We start from the raw sequence: 17,518 nt of genomic DNA, 5'->3' as shown, positions 1-17,518 counted from the left end.
GGTCTGAGATTTCCCTCTGACCTCAGTCATGAGGTTACGTGACCACTGTGCTGTCCAATCAGCCCCTGTCACTTTAGTACTTAGGGGAGGACAGCAGCAGGAGGTCACGTGACCGCACAGAGGTGATCTGAAATGAGGTATTTTGCGGCATCATTTAAAAAACATTTATACTGTGTAGTATACCTTATTTGAACAGAGGGGCTGGCAGTAATCCTTCTCTCTGACTTTACTGCCAGCTACTAATAGCGTCAGTAGGAGAGGGGCGGTGAGGAGATCGCTCACAAACTAGGAGCTGACAGGCAGGGAGGGAGGGGGATAGAGGAGAGACTGAGGGATGAGAGAGGCATGTAAACTGACTACGATATCGTGGATCAGCAGCCATGATTACCGTGGTCAATTCACCTAGGAGGACACATAAACAGGCAGAATCAAACAGGGTTTTTATAGCATAGAAAGGGACAGATTAGACAGCACATGCACTATACTGTTTAACCTGCTTTAGCCACTTCCCATCCCATATTGTAATATGACGGCCATCCTGGGTGGCCATCGCATGACGTCCTCGGCTTCCTGACGGTTTAGGGGGCATTTCGCCACGTCACTTGGGAGCTGATGTGCATGCCTGGCGGCCCCGATGTCTGCCAGGCACTCGTGATTGCTGGTCACAGAACAGGAACGTGGATCTGTGTGTGTAAACACACAGATCCACGTCCTGTCAGGGGGTAGGAGACAGATTGTGTGTTCCTAGTATATAGGAACACTGATCGTTCACCTCCCCCACAGTTAGAATCACTCCCTAGGTAACACATTTAACCCCTTGATCGCACCCAAGTGTGAACCCCTTCCCTGCCAGTGACATTAATACAGTAATCAGTGCATATTTATAGCTCTGATCTTTGTATAATTGTCAATGCTCCCAAAATAGTGTCCGAAATTTCCACAGTCCTGACAAAAATTGCAGATCGCCGCCTTTACTAGTAAAGAAAATAATAATAATAATCAAAATGCCATAATTTAAGAACCTATTTTGTAGGCGCTATAACTTTTGCACAAACCAATCAATATGCACCTGTTGCGTTTTTTTTTTTTTTCAAAAATATGTAGAAGAATACATATCAGAATAAACTGAGGAAGAATTTTGTTTTTGTTTTTTTAAATTTGAGATATTTATTATAGCAAAAAGTAAAAAAAAATTAAGTTTTTTTTTTTTTTAATTGTCACAGTGGTGATCAAATACCACCAAAAGAAAGCTCTATTTGTGGCAGAAAAATGATCAAAATTGCAGGAACAGGATCTCTTCAGGCTCTTAATATTTCTTTTCAAATCAGCAGCACTTAAGCAAACCATACATTGGGTTGAAAAGAAGGAAAATTGCTCAATTCAATTCAACGCATTCAGTGTTGATAGGGGAATCCGTCCTGCGGAGCTATTGTGCTCTGACAGCAGGTTTCCCCGCCGTCAGAATACAATGATCGCTGCCGGCAACTATAACTGCTGGCAGTGACCGCACAAAAAAAAAAAACTGGTTGTTTTAAAGTTGATTGATGTATTGAATTCAGTACAACCAGCCTGCCCATCGACTAATTGTAATTCAGCTGAACTGGCCAAATTTTGGGTTTAGTCTATGGCTAGCCTAAAGCGGACCATACATGGAGCAAATTTCTTTCCCGCAAAAAATAAATAAAAATGTGCTCCTTTCCCCCATCAATGCAGACAGTGTTGACCATGGAATCCTTTTCACTGAGCCATTGTATACTCCCTTGGGGAGTGTGGGAAACAGTCCCCACCAGGAGAAGGCAGTGATTATTGCTAAAGGCTATACAGGCCATTAGCGATAATCGCATGTAAAATGTGGCAGGCTGGTTTTACCCAAGTTGATTGATTGATCAACTTGGTACATTCAGCCTGCCCATAAATGGCTCAAATACTGGCTGGTTCAGCCTTACCCTATGGGCAGCAGTCTGAGCAAACAGCCAGTTGCTCCTTTATCATCCTCCCCCAGGCTGCAGAGTGTCCTAGACCAGGCTGTATTGCTTAAAGTGGATACTCACCTCCACTCACTGATTACTCACCCGTGAGCCCCCATGCTGGCACTGACATCTTCTCGAGATCTTCAGCCATCTTGTTTGGCCAGACTGAAGTGACGTAACTCATGCACATGGAAGTTCATTCATTGCAGCACCTTGCAGAGTCTGGAAATGTACACAAAGTTTCCGCATTTAAAGAGTTTGCAAGGAGAAAGGCAAGAGAGAACTACAAAACATACTGGGGGCAAAAAACATAGACCTCTGTTAAGTGCTTACAATGTTTTTTTTTCACACCTGTTTGTGCACAGGATCCATATTCCTTCTGGTTAAGCTCACATACATATATTTTCCAAATAAAAATATTCTCCATCAGTTTATATTTTTATATATAAAAATACAAAAAAAAAGTTTTGTTTCGATTAGAGATCTCCTCAAAGAGTAAAACCAATGAAGTGGTTGAAATATCGAATATAAAATCTGAATCTTTGCAGTTATCGGAGTCCAGGGGCCTGACCATTTTTCTCATTATGCAGCTACTAGCATTGCTGTATGAGCATTTATCAGGAGGCACCCTGCCCATAGCATACAGTAGGTGTCTTCAGAATTCATAGCAGGCATTGCAGAGAAAGCTGGGTACCGCATTGATTGACAACCATTAATACGCCCACAAGTCAGGGACAGCAGGCAATCAAATGGGCCAAAGCAGATTTTAGCCACTAACCCAGAAAGGCCATGATTGATGAGTGCTCCATAAAGGCGCCTCTTCATTGTAACTCTGCCAAGGCTGGAATTAGGCTGATGCGTTTTTAGATGAGTTTTAGCTTTGTTCCTCTCAGCTCCCCTGGATGTATTAACCTTGGGGACACTGTACGAGTGCGTTCCAGCGGAGCACCTGCTGGGGTCACCCAGCCCCATTTCTTTCTCCATCTTTGCAGAATAAACTAGTGTGCAGTGTACAGAGTCCCATCTTTATGCAGAAGCCTTATATCTGCCAGATTCTGGAATTTATTTTGCTGCGGACTTTTCTGGCAGTCTCTAAATAAACATGGGTTCATCAGAAAGATTCAAGATGTACGTGGAAAAATAGTCCTATTAAAGGGTAACTCCACCTAGAAGTGATATTTTAGTTTTGTGTGGTGCCAGGCAAGTTAAAGAAGAAATTGAAGTACATAAGTGTAAAGTGTCTTACCTTGCAAAACATTTGCGGTTCTTTTTAGCTAGTTTTCTAATACAGACAATCCTGTTTTAACCTTAATTTCCCTAATTGTGTATAAAGTAACACAGCTTAGTCAAGGACCGTACAGACATGCAATTGGATAGTGAAGGAGTAGGAATATTCTGAAGAGTTTAGTCTCATTTCTTCCCTTCCAATGAGTCACATCCCTGTGTAATGTAGTAAGGCCTGTTACACATAATCAGATTTTCCGAAAACAAATGTTGGATGTGAGCTTGTTGGCGGAAAGTCCGACCGTGTGTATGCCAATAGACTCCAGTGGAGAAATATGCCCACTGGACTTCCTAGGGCTGCTAATGCAGTGTAGGCCTTACAAAGCCAGAGTGTGGTGACACACTCCCACCATGAACCATGGATTTTCTATAATGTAGAATAAACAAATAGGGAATCCAGCTATGAGGGTGGGACACCTTCATTATGACTTAGTAATGAGAGGAGACAAAAGCTACAGCAGAAAAATACTAGGAAGGAGTCCCTAAATGGTGTTCATAAGCGATGCTACCTACCAGATCAAATCCTAGGATTCAATATTATAATTCAAAACACCACATTAGTCACCACTCATCACCAACAAGGAAATATGCAGGATATTTAATGTTCCCCCAATATCTCATCATTCAAACAACTTCATATGTGCAAGTTTACTGTCCAACCTGTATGGTCCCTACCTGTTGTTGCCAGTAATTTGCTAGTCTCTCTATTCGTTTAGGCTGGATTCACACCTATGCATATTTAGTGCTTTTTGCATTTTGCAGATTTTCACTACCGTCCATTTAACATGGTTTCCTATGGAACACGTTCTGTAGTGCAAATCTGCAAAAAGCACAAAAAATGCATAGGTGTGAATCCAGCTTTATGCAGCCTGACAATGTATTTGCCTCTGCCATTGAATAGCTTTACATCTTTAACAATTGACTGCATTGTCACCTTTCCATGTATATTGTCTGCCTACAGATAGTTTTTTCTCTTATGTGTTCTCTCTCTCAGCACGCTTTATCCTTCTTTGTCTACTTCCTCCCTCCTTATACTTGTTCTTCCTTGTCTACTGCCTTTACCTTTTAATTTTCCTCCTTGTTTACTACATCCCTCCTTATACCTTTCCTTCCTTGTCTACTTCCTCCCTCCTCATACCTTTCCTTCATTGTCTACTGGCTTTTTCCTCATACCTTTCCTTCCTTGTCTACTGCCTTCTTCCTCATACCTTTCCTTCATTGTCTACTTCCTTCCTTCTCATATCTTTTGTTCTTTGTCTACTGCCTTCCTCATTATGCCTTTTCTTCCCCATCTACTTCCTACCTCCTCATACCTTTCATTCCTCATCACTGCCCTTCCTTCTCATACCTGTTTTTCCTTGTCTACCATTTTCTTCCTTGTTCGCATTCTGATTCTTTATACTTTTTCCTACCTCATCTGCTGCCTTTCCCCTCATACCATTCCTTCTTTGTCTACTTCTACCCTCCTCATACTTTTCCTTCCTTGTCCACTGCCTTCCTCCTTTATACCTTTCCTTCTTTGTCTACTACCTTCCCTCTCATACCCTTTCTTCCTTGTCTACTTCCTCTCTCCTCATACCTTCCCTTCCTTGTCATTGACTTCCTCCTCATACCTTTCCTTCCTTGTGTACTTCCTCCCTCCCCATACCTTTCCTTCCTCATCACTGCCTTCCTCCTCATACCTTTCTTTTCTTGTCACTGCCTTCCCCCTCATACCTTTCCTTCCTTGTCTACTTCCTCCATCCTCATACATTTCCTTCCTTGTCACTGCCTTCCTCCTCATTTACTTTTTCTACCTCTACTTCCTCCCTCCTCATACCTTTCCTGCCTCGTCTACATTCTTATTCTTTATATTTTTCCTTCCTTGTCTACTGCCACCACTTCATACCTTTTTGTTATCTATTGTCTCCCTCTCTTAACTTTTCCTCTCTTCACGTACCTTTTTGTTCCTTGTTTACTGTCTCCCCCCTCATACCTTTCATTCTTTGGACCCCCTTTTCCCTTCCTGATATGCTTTTTCTTCCATTCCTAGTGTCTGTCTGCCTATATGTTATTTTTTTGTCTACTGCCTCCCTTTTTATACCTTTACCTTTCAGTTTTTATCTGCCTCCTTATGCCTATCCATTAGTCTACTACATGCCTCTTCATACCTTTACTGTCTACTCCCTACTGTCTTTCGCCTCATTTCAGTACTGTGCTATTGCTCCTCCTGTCTGTCCACCTAACTCTGACCCTTCTTGGCATATGTTTGTTTCTTCCACCTAAAGTTGTGGACATGCTCTCGGACGCCGAGAGAGAAAATTTGGTGAAGCCCATTACCCCGGAGGAGGTACAGAGGGCAATTTGCTCCTTTCCTGCAGGAAAATCCCCGGGTCCAGATGGTCTCCCCATGGAGTTCTACAAAACCCATGGGGCCCTTCTTGCCCCCCGGCTGGCCCAGCTCTATACTCACTGTCTGGCGGAGGGCACCCTTCCCACCTCCATGAGTCATGCACACATAATACTAATCCATAAAGCCCCTAAGGACCCCACATCCTGCGCCTCATATAGGCCTATCGCCCTCCTAAATGCAGACTTCAAAATCCTTACCAAATTGCTCACTATGAGACTACAGCCCCTTCTGCCATCTGTGATAGAGACGGACCAGACCGGTTTTATGCCCAACAGAGCCACGGACATCAACTTAAGACGCCTGTTTACCAACATACATGCACAACACCTCAATGAGGGTTCCCGGGTGGTGGCCTCCCTGGACATAGAGAAGGCCTTCGACACTGTGGAGTGGCCTTTTCTGTGGGAGGTCCTCCGCAGGATGGGGTTCCCCTTGGTATTTATTACATGGTTACAGACGCTCTACCAGCACCCCACGTCAGCCATTAAGCTGGGGGGGGGTCTCTCCCGGTCCTTCCCTCTGTCCAGGGGCACGAGACAGGGCTGCCCTCTTTCTCCGGCCCTGTTCGCCATCGCAATGGAACCCCTGGCGGAGGCCTTACGTACCTCCCTGCACATTAGGGGCCTGCGTGTTGGCTGGCTGGAGGAGAGGGTCGCCCTGTATGCGGACGACCTCCTTCTCTTCCTTAACGATGCGGACTCCTCTCTCAGAGGGGCACTACAAATTCTGAACTCATTCTCCACGATCACGGGCCTTAAGGTTAATTGGTCAAAGTCACTTCTGTTCCCTATAGACCCAGCAGCCCGCGACACCGCCCCCCCCGATATACCTCTACAGTGGGTGGAGAGCTTCAAGTACCTTGGGGTGGTGGTCTCGAGGCAGGCTTCGGACTTCATGCCTCTGAATCTATCCCCAGTGGTTCAGGAGACGCGGCTGCGACTGAAGGCATGGGAATCTCTACCCCTATCATTGCTAGGGCGGATAAACCTGATAAAAATGAAAATCCTGCCCAAACTTCTCTACCTACTTCGTCAATCCCCGCAATGGATCCCTAAATCATTTTTCTCCCGACTGCATAGCCTTTTTACCTCCTTTATCTGGGGGGGCCAGTCCCCCAGGTATGGATGGTCAACGCTTACACGTCCGTCCTCCCAGGGAGGACTGGCGTGCCCTGACCTGTACAAATATTTTTTAGCCACCCAGCTGGTTACTGCGGCTTGGTGGCTCACTCCTGATAGGACGAACCCTGCCACCTTGGTTGAGGCGGCGGTGGTGAAGTCACTGGAAGCGCTGAAATTTTTGCTGTATCGTGGCCCAAAGGCCCCATACCCGTTGACCCCCTCCATGCGCACCACGTTGCGTGCATGGGGGGCAGGACTTAAACTTGAAAAATACCCTGCCAATGCCCTTTCTCCAGCTGCCCCCTTGTGGTTGAACCCCACCCTGGAGCAGTTTTACAAACTACCTGAACCCCATGCTTGGACTAAGTTTAACGTTAAAACAGCAGACCAAATAATTTCCGACCAATCGCTGGCCCCATTCCCCAAGTTGATTTCTGACTTCAACATCCCGCAGAGCTATTTTTTTAGATATCTACAACTCTCCCATGCCTTCAGATGCCAGTTCTCCGGGTCTCCCCCCCAGGTTGTCCAGTCAGCACTAGAGGACCTCCTCACGTCCAGATGTGAAAATAAGCCCACCTCGAAACTTTACTCCCATTTGATAACGACCTCCCTCCCTACCTTGGGAAAGCTCAGAGACAAATGGGTGCGCGACATTCCCACCTTTGATAATGATGATTGGGATGACATGTGGGACTTCCCTTTCAGATCCCTGGTCTCCCTGAGAGACCGGCTAATACAGTTTAAGATGGTCCACCGAGCATATTTCACCCCATATAGATTGCACAAAATGAACCCCGCCTCCCCCCCGGGGTGTTGGCGTTGTGGGACAATACCGGGGGACTTCACTCATACTTTTTGGACCTGCCCGGCCATTGTCGACTATTGGAAGGAGATACTGAGGGTCATTACACAGGTCACCTCCATATCGCTCCAGCCCTCCATAGAAATTTGCATACTGGGCCTGATAGATCATATTATTCCCACTGTGGCGCGACGCACCCTGGTTGGGCTTCTCCTTTTCTACGCCCGCAAGGCCATAGCCCTCAGCTGGCGTAAGCCAACTCCCCCTCCTCTCTCCCTGTGGAAGAAATTGGTCAACGACAGCCTGCCTCTTTACAAAGACTGCTATGCTAATAGGGGCTGCCCGCAAAAATATGACAAGGTCTGGTCCAGCTGGCTGGCTGACGCCTCCACAGCCTCTGACCCGTAGCCTACTTAACAAGTTACCCTTTGCTAGTTACCGGGAAACTGCACCAGTGGAAATGTCATATGTCTGAGTAGAGTGTTGTAACCCCAAGTTGTCCTGCTGCTCATGGAGTCAGCTATCTGTGGCCAATGAGGTGCCTTAGACTCTCCGTCATATTCTGTATGTACCAAACTATCTTGTATTACAAATCTGTATACATCACGCCTGTAACTGTAGTCGTGACAAATGTATGTGTTCTTTTTTGTTTGTTAGTTTGCTTGCTGTTGTTTACTGCATAAACTTTAATAAAAAGATTTGCAAAAAAAAAAAAAAAAGTTGTGGACATGGTATGCTCCAAGTATACATTATTCCTCATGTCTTCTATATGGCTGTAATGTTGTCCAGTTTTTTATATCATAGAAGCACCCCTCTACTGTATCTCAGTGGTACTGTTTTTATTCTCTTCCAGAACCATGCTCCAGATGGTCTGTTTGTGAAAACTAAAGATCCTGCAACTGCTCCCAACACCCCAGACATTTTGGAAATTGAGTTCAAGAATGGTAAGCATCTAAATGCATGTACTGTATAACATAGTAAAAAGAAAAGTTGACGTAAACAAGTGAACTGCATTTTAGTACTTATAAATGGCTTCCTCTTTCCTGACATAACCCGTGCCTACAGTTTTCATTTGGATGCACTGTTAAGCAGAAAGCCAACATTTCAGATTTTGGCCTGCTATAACACCAGTGTCTATGTGAGATACAAGACTTTCTGTGTACGCTTAATATTACTATAGTGATAAGAAATCTGCCTGAACCCTGGATTCTGCTTTTCAACTGTGTGACGAAATGCCAAGGCATATGGTCACGTGTGGCTGCCCTTAGAGCCTAGGACATTAATGACAAGACAAGTAAAGCCCCGTACACACGGTTTGATTGTTGTATGACCATCTGATTTTTGTCAAAAGCGCGTGTGCAGGATTTTGTCTAGCATACTATCTGCAAATTGTCATTCGACAAACACGAACGTAGTGACGTACTATTGCCCTATACACGCGGTCGGACATTTCCGACCACAAAATCCATCAGATTCTTTCCGACAGATTTTGGCTGAAACTTGTGTTGCATACACACAGTCCGACAAAGTTGTCGGACAATCCGATCGTTCTGAACGAGGTGACGTCAAACACATACGTCGGGACTATAAAAGGGCCAGTAGCCAATAGCTTTCGTCTCTTTGTTTATTCTGAGCATGCGTGGCACTTTGTCCGTCGGAAATGCCTACACACGATCAGAATTTATGCAAACTGATTTTTTTGTCTAAAATTTTAAATCCTGCTCTTGAACTTTCTGTGTCGGAAAATCCGACGGAAAAAGTCCAATGGAGCCCACACATGGTCGGATTTCCGAGATGTGTATGGCTCATAAGAGAGTATAAAGAAGAAATTAATTTCTCAAGCGCCACCCATTGGGCCCCTTCTGCTAATTTCATGTGAGCGTTGATTCACTCTTTTTTGTTAAGTTATTTTTGTTTAGGTGGCAGATGGCTTCTCTAATTAAATTTCGTTTTTTTTTCCTGCACAATAAAAAAAATTGTGGAGAATAATACTTGGCTATGTGTTTTTCTTCAAACGACAGTTTGGGAATAGGCAGTTATATTAAAAACAACACAATGGAAAATTAACAAGGGACACCAACATAGTTGTATCTTTGTAAGGAACAGGAGCAAAAATGCATCAGAAAAAAAGTAGCAAAGATGCAACAAAAAGGGTGGTGCTTTATATGAAGCTCATGGTAACAAAATGAATAGAGCGGTGAAGAGTAAAATATTTAATAATACATAGATACATGTTTACACACATTGTATTTCATATACAAAGAAATGCACACTTCCATGGTGCCAATTTCTAAAACGGTAATATCTGGTAGTAACATATTTATAAACATTAATCACATGTTAAGATTAAGGAGTCCACCAAAATTGATGATTGGGTATACATAATTGAAAAATAGCATCTGCACGGTCTATGGTCTTTCTGATCCCTGTCACAATAAAAATTGTATACATGGGCACATATCTTAGTGGACGGGTAATTGAGGTTACACAACATTTGGTAGCTTGCCGCGTTTCACAGCTTTAAGCTGCTCTTCAGGAGCAGATATGTGATGTATCTGCAATGGGAGAGTACAATAACTAACTAAGTAAACTAGCTTGTATCAATATAGGGGAGGATAGATAGAAAACACCCCCCCCCCTTTAGTGCTGTTTAAACGGCGTTTATGCGCTCCTTTTTGGGCCGCTAGCGGGGCTCTTTTAAACCCCCAAAAAAGGTTAGAAACTCCTGCTTTGTGGCGCTTTTAAATCACTTTTAAGGCACTTTGAAAGTGCTGCCCATTCATTCCAATGGTCAGGACGTTTTCGGACCACTAAATACAGAGCTCCCAACCTGCCCCAAAGATGCTGCTTACAGGACTATTCAGAACGTCCTGAAAGTGCACTGCCCCAGTGTAAAAAGATGCACTGGAATGAATGGGAGGTGGTTTTCAGGTGCTTTGTGGAGGCTATTTTTTGCGCTAAAGCGTCTGAAAACGGCCCCAGTGTGAAAGGGGTCCAAAAAAATGCTTTCCATATGCAGAGGTTAAACCTCTCTTCCAGCCACAAGAGTGCGCTTATGTCTTTAGTAGTCCTGATTGGTAAGATCCATCTGGACCCTAAGGTGCATGGTACGGGACTTTTGAGTAGAAATACGATTATAACAGCTTTCACCACTGCTCTTATCGTTTTCATCTCACCAAGCCCTGTTTGATGTTAAAGGAGCCATTAATATTAGAAGGCATTTGAGTGTGCAAGTACTTCCATTGAATGACCGCTTGAATCTGATAACTATAATGCTGCGTACACACGGACAGATTTGAAACATGTTCTATTCCTAGGTCCATTGGATTTTTATAACGGAAAACGATCGGATTAGCCCACACACGATCAGATTGTCAGACGGACTGATCCCGTCGGATCTAGTCTGCCGGAAAGTCCGGTCGTGTGTACGCGGGATAAATGTTCAAAGAGCAGAAATCATGCAGGTATCTCTATCCAAACAAATTCAGGTACTCTACTATTTCCTAGATAGCTGTGTCTGATTACTTCCATGCAGTTGCAATCCTCTATTTGTGTGTATAATGATTTATATACTGTAAAAAAATTGAATAAAAGTTGTCTTTTTGGAAAAAAACATTTGATGAGAAAACTCCAAGTGGGAAGAAAAGACGCGGTAGCTGTACAGCAGTCTGCAACCCTTTGACCGTTGTACAGATATCAAATCTTTCTTCCTAACAGCCAAAATCTCATTGTTTTCTGCCTCCGAACAATAGATCCTATAAGTTGCGTTCCCTTTGAAAAAGCCCCTACAAGCAATGATTTTTAAAACGATGCCTTGCAGCTGCCAGCAAGCCCGCCACCCGGCTACAAACATATAGTAACTTATTTACACGTGGCATTGTGGTGACTCATGGCATTGTTACGGGATACCCCTAGGAAATTAAAATCCGGTCATCATCTCATAAGAGGACAATGACAGTCCCATTCAGCTTAGTCCATCAGACTCTCTATTCAAACCTCACTTCATTTATTTGAAGTTCTAATCTAATTATTGACTATTTGAAACCTATAAGCTGCGGATCAGGGAGCAGAGCGCAAAAAGTGACGAGCGGGATCCAGTCCACATGGTAGGAAGAAAAAAAAAAAAAAAACCCTTTAAATATAAATAGGATCTCCAGATTGACGAAGGGGGCTTAAAGTTCATTATTGCAAAGAATTACATTTAATAGCAAAAAGAGAGTGAAAGTGGTCTGTTAAGAGTTGATTGGCAGTGAATAGTGCAATCAATGCTAATAGGGGGAACAGATGGGGAAAGATTAAGTAGCAAACCCAGGGCCCAGCTCTTCTTTGTGGTAGAACAACTCCTTGTCAGATTGCTAATACATTTATTGCTCATTTCAGTTTGAAAAAGAATAATAACCTCATTCTTTTCATAGTCTGTCCTCTCCCTCCCACCCGTAGCCTTTTCCATACTGAAATCCCCCCCCTCCCCATTGCTCTCCCCCTCTGCCCCAATCCGATCACCACACCCTGTTTTGTGGAAGGTGTAATAATTAATTCATAGGGTCTCCTTTCGGCCGGGCGGATTTAACTTCTCGCTGATGAGAGCAGACCCCTCTTTTTTTTTTTCCTGAGCCGTGACAGCCACAGAACTTGCTTGGCGCCCTTTGAAACAGACATTATGGGAGGGTGGGCAGCCAAAGCCTTTACCGTGCAATTGGGCCACCAGCTCCCCCCCCCTCCTTCCCCTCGTTCCCATTTGTCAGGCTCAAATCTCAGAGTGGTGGGACAGAAGGTGCTCGGCCATAAGACAAAGGCAGAGCGTGAAATGTAATTAGCAATGGTGCTGGTTGCAATTTCACAGTGTATGAAATGAAAAGACAGGGCGACAGAGGAGACAGCAGTGGGGTGGGGGGCTTATTTTTATTGCCGTTCTCTATTTTGGCCCTGAATATGTCCCCTGCTCCCCACCCTCCAGCACCTCCTGATACTTAAGAAGTTACTTAGAGTTCATAACTGTCTCATCCATTTAATGCGTGTGTTGTGTTAGAAGCTCCTTTACACTTTCTGGAAAGTGCTCGGTTCCCCACGGGGTTCCTATGTCTATGTTCCCCCCCCTTTCATTGAGTGCCCACATGTTATGTCTGTGCTTGTCTTTTGTTACAGGTGTCCCCGTGCAAGTCACCAACGCTAAGGATGGTACGCGGCATCAGAGTGCATTGGAGCTATTCTCTTATCTCAACGAAGTGGCGTAAGTTTCTTTGGGTCTGGCTACCACATCACAGAACAATAAAGGCACAATTTATATATTTATAACTTTTTTTTTCTTTGAGGAACCCATGAAACAATTTTCAGGTCTCAGGGAAACCCCTATTAAAAACAATTCATGGGGGGGGGGGGGGGGGTGTAAAAAATACTCCTTACATTGGTGGTCAGTAAGAAGAGTGCAACCCTTACAGACAGCTAAAAAAACATTGGTGTTGATGACTCTACCAAGTGGTATTGGCCCCCAAACTCTGCAGGCACTATTCGATGGGAGGTCTATCAGCCATAGCCCAAGGAACCCCCAGTATCCTCCGGAGGAACCGTAGCGGAACCCCGGTTAAGAATGGTTGGCATATAGTATATAACTTGGCATGATAAAGAACTGGAGAACTGAACCCTTAAAGTGGTTGTAAACCCTTACAGACAGCTAAAAAAACATTAATGTTGATGACTCTGTTGGCCCCCAAACTCTGCAGGCACTATCCGATGTGAGGTCTATCAGCCATAGCCCAAGGAACCCCCAGCATCCTCTGGTGGAAATGTATCCCCGGTTAAGAATGGTTGGCATATAGTATATAACTTAGCATGATAAAGAACTGGAGAACTGAACTCTTAAATTGGTTGTAAACCCTTACAGACAGCTAAAAAAACATTGGTGTTGATGACTCTGCAGGCACAATCCGATGGGAGGACTATCAGCCACAGCCCAAGGAAACCCTAGCATCCTCTGGAGGAACCGTAGCGTTCCATGGAACAACAGTTAAGAATGGTTGGCATATAGTATATAACTTAGCATGGTAAAGAACTGGAGAACTGCACCCTTAAAGTGGTTATAAACCCTTACAGACAACTTTGTGCTACAGGTATGCCTATAATAAGGCGTACCTGTAGCTACCCAGGATATCTCCTAAACCTGCACGGTTTAGGAGATATCCCCTGTATTTGCATGTGCTAACGTCATTGGCACATGCACACTGACACAAACTGATGCAATGGCACGTATATGGTGTTGCTTCAGTGAGTGTGCCATCACCGCGCGCATGTGCGGGAGTGACATCACCGCGGCTCCGGCCAATCACAATGCTGGAGCCACTATACCTGGAAGTAACCCCCAGGAGTGATGTCGGCCGCCGGAGCGGTATACAGGCACCGCAGTGAGGGCTTCGATCTCAGGTGTGTATTAAACATAATGAGCTAGTATGCTATGCATACTAGCTCATTATGCCTTTGCCTTGCAGGTGTTAGTTTTTTGTTTTGTTTTTTAAAGTGGGTTTACACCGACTTTAACTCCTTGGAGCCAGTATCTCTCGGCCCTTTAAGGAGTTTAGGATGCTGGGAGGCGGGGGTTTATAATCATCTGACCACCAAGATTGGCTGTCATGGCCGTCACATGATCTGAAAGCTCCCGATCTCAATCTTCCTGTTAGCTGCCGGTAACTGTGCCAGGAGCATGCAGTGGGCGCATTCCCGGCACAGCTGTATTCCACCAATCCATGCAAATATGCAGCTGCTTGGGGCCAAGGCCCACCCACCAAGAAGCCGCATATTTGCATGCAGCTTGTGCCAATGGGTTAAGGTATATCTAAAGCCAAAACCTTTTTTTTTTTTTTTTAGAGTGGAGAGGGATTAGAACACCTGTAAGGTTTTTATTGCAGTCTGTGCCCCTATTAGGGAGAGTCACCCTCTCTATTTGTCCTGTTTACCATTATCATTGAAAGTGAAAGTAAAAGAAAATCTCACATTTTGGGTCCCCAGAAAAGTAACAGGGGGAAATCTTCCAATAGGGACACTAGTTCTGGTGACCTGGGGGTCCCCCAGGGATTCCCTTAATTTGCAGGGGTTTCCTCTCACTTCCAGTTTAGCTATGGGACAGGAAGCAATGGGAAATCTCCGCAATGGGACACAGATGGTGACAGGGGTTATAACCCTCCCTTACTCTATCCAAAATTGTGAAAAAGTTTTGCTTATGGTTCTATAAATCAAAGAGTGGGCAAGTGCTAGAACTTCTGTCAGGTCTTTATTGCTGTCCTATTGGGACCTTCTCTATTTGTTCAGGTGACTATTTTCATAAGGGAAAAAAAAAGCAGAGGGAAAAGTAAAATGTTACAGCTGTCAATGGAATGGGAGTAATGTAGTCATTTTACCATGGGGACACCTGTTCTGGTGTATAAGAGAGAACGATCTATTTCTTTTGCTTCCTGTTGTGTCTTTAAAAATTTCCCACCAAGAATGAGAAATAAAAACTTGGTGGTGTCTGCACCTTCTTTGGGGGTTATTGCTATATATGCTCTTTAAATTGGAACTCCAGCCTTTATACCCTGTACACACGGTCAGACATTCCGACCACAAAATCCATCTGATTTTGGTCAAAATTTGTGTTGCATACACACAGTCGGACAAAGTTCTCGGAACACATAGCATTCTCTGATTCTCTGAGGTGGAGAAGAGGGGAGGTGATGTCATATTCTCTACTTCATCCAATCAGCTAATGCCTTGTATTCATTCACAAAAATACCAGGTGTTCTATGAATGGCGGCAGTGCCATGCGAGTGATCCCTGTGGTCAGTCTGCAGTGGGGCAGTAAACCTGAGAAGGACTCAGAAAGTAGTGCCTACCACCATTATTGTCAGCTTCTACAACTGACCCTCAGGTATGAGATAAGCATACTTACATTGGGGAAAGGTGGACCGGGTTGAGGTCAGGACTCTGTGCTGGCCAGTCAAGTTCCTCCACCCCAAACTCGTTCATCCATGTCTTTATGAACCTTGCTTTGTGCACTGGTGTGCAGTAGACATGTGCGCCGTCAATAAATTTGTTTCGTTTCATTCCGTTTCATATTACCTGTTAATTCGTAATTCGTGTCCGAAATTCAATTGGGATTTGTACGAAATATGAATATTCGTTAGGTGCGTTAACTTTTCATAACAATTAGGAACGTTCGTTATGATGAATTTATCATTATGAGGGGCTCCTACCATCCCTGTGCTGTGCTCATTATGAGGGGTTCCCACCATCCCTGTACTGTGCTCATTATGAGGGGCTCCCACCATCCCTGTGCTGTGCTCATTATGAGGGGCTCCCACCATCCCTGTGCTGTGCTCATTATGAGGGGCTTCCACCATCCCTGTGCTGTGCTCATTATGAAGGGGCTCCCACCATCCCTCTGCTGTGCTCATTATGAGGGGCTTCCACCATCCCTGTGCTGTGCTCATTATGAGGGGCTTCCACCATCCCTCTGCTGTGCTCATTATGAGGGGCTTCCACCATCCCTGTGCTATGCTCATTATGAGGGGTTTCCACCATCCCTGTGCTGTGCTCATTATGAGGGGCTCCCACCATCCCTGTGCTGTGCTCATTATGAGGGGTTCCCACCATCCCTTTGCTGTGCTCATTATGAGGGGCTCCCACCATCCCTGTGCTGTGCTCATTATGAGGGGCTTCCACCATCCCTGTGCTGTGCTCATTATGAAGGGGCTCCCACCATCCCTCTGCTGTGCTCATTATGAGGGGCTTCCACCATCCCTGTGCTGTGCTCATTATGAGGGGCTTCCACCATCCCTCTGCTGTGCTCATTATGAGGGGCTTCCACCATCCCTGTGCTATGCTCATTATGAGGGGTTCCCACCATCCCTGTGCTGTGCTCATTATGAGGGGCTCCCACCATCCCTGTGCTGTGCTCATTATGAGAGGTTCCCACCATCCCTGTGCTGTGATGACTTCCTGGGTTTTTAACTTCATCTTACGAATAATCGTGATTAACAAAAATTCTTATTTTGTCCAATTCTGAATCTCCCATCGTCTACTCGTACCAGTCTCCCACTCCCATATTAAAAAAAGGTAATTTTCCCAACCCTCACTCAGCAGCAGAAGAAAACCTCTGATTGGTCAACAAAAATACCAGTCACATTTCCGTTGTAACGGAATTTGGATTTGAAATTCATAAGTGAAATTTTGTATTTCGTACAAAATTCAGAAGCATAGCAATTTGTATTTTGGATCCTCCCGAATGTACAAATTTACAGAAATTCATACAATTTTAGATTCGTACGAAACGAATCGCACATGTCTGGTGTGCAGTCATGTTGGAACAGGAAGGGTCCATCCACAAACTGTTCCCACAAAGTTGTGAGCATTAAATTGGCCAAAATATCTTTGTATGCTGAGGCCTTAAGAGTTCCTTTCATTGGAACTAAGGGGCCAAGCCCTACCCCTGAAAAACAACCTCCCACAATATTCCCCCTCCACCAAATGATTTGGACTGGTGCACAAAGCAAGATCCATAAAGACATCGATGAGCGAGTTTGGGGTGGAGGAACTTGACTGGCCTGCACAGAGTCCTGACCTCAACCCGGTCCACCTTTCCCCAATGTAAGTATGCTTATCTCATACCTGAGGGTCAGTTGAGTCCTGACATCAACCTTTGGGATTAATTAGAGTGGAGACTGCGAGCCAGGCCTTCTCGTCCACATCAGTGCCTGACCTCACAAATGTGCTTCAGGAAGAATGGTCAAACATTGCCATAGACAAACTCAAAAACCTTGTGGACAGCCTTCCCAGAAGAGTTGAAGCTGTTATAGCTGTAGAGGGTGGGCCAACTCAATATTGAACCCTACGGACTAAGACTGGGATGCCATGAAAGAGGAAGTAAACCCTGATGAGTTTACTTCCTCTTTGATTCCCTGCAAAGGTAAAGCATAATGGA

The 17,518-nt window shown here is 44.7% G+C and overlaps 1 protein-coding gene across 1 annotated transcript in view; it reads left to right on the top strand.

The window, feature by feature from the left end:
- The window catches only part of ASS1 (argininosuccinate synthase 1), a 147,532-nt gene that overhangs the window by 67,246 nt on the left and 62,768 nt on the right, over positions 1-17,518 (top strand). Inside the window, exons 10-11 of the mRNA XM_077478172.1 lie at positions 8,426-8,516; positions 12,718-12,802. Of these exons, the coding sequence (XP_077334298.1) occupies positions 8,426-8,516; positions 12,718-12,802 (176 nt within the window). The remainder of the gene's footprint in view (positions 1-8,425; positions 8,517-12,717; positions 12,803-17,518) is intronic.

This window comes from Lithobates pipiens, unplaced genomic scaffold (assembly GCF_037356315.1).
Source record: "Lithobates pipiens isolate NorthernLeopardFrog02 unplaced genomic scaffold, aLitPip1_a1.2 Scaffold_1, whole genome shotgun sequence".
NCBI classification, from domain to species: domain Eukaryota; kingdom Metazoa; phylum Chordata; class Amphibia; order Anura; family Ranidae; genus Lithobates; species Lithobates pipiens.
This window is presented reverse-complemented; position numbering and strand designations above follow the sequence as displayed.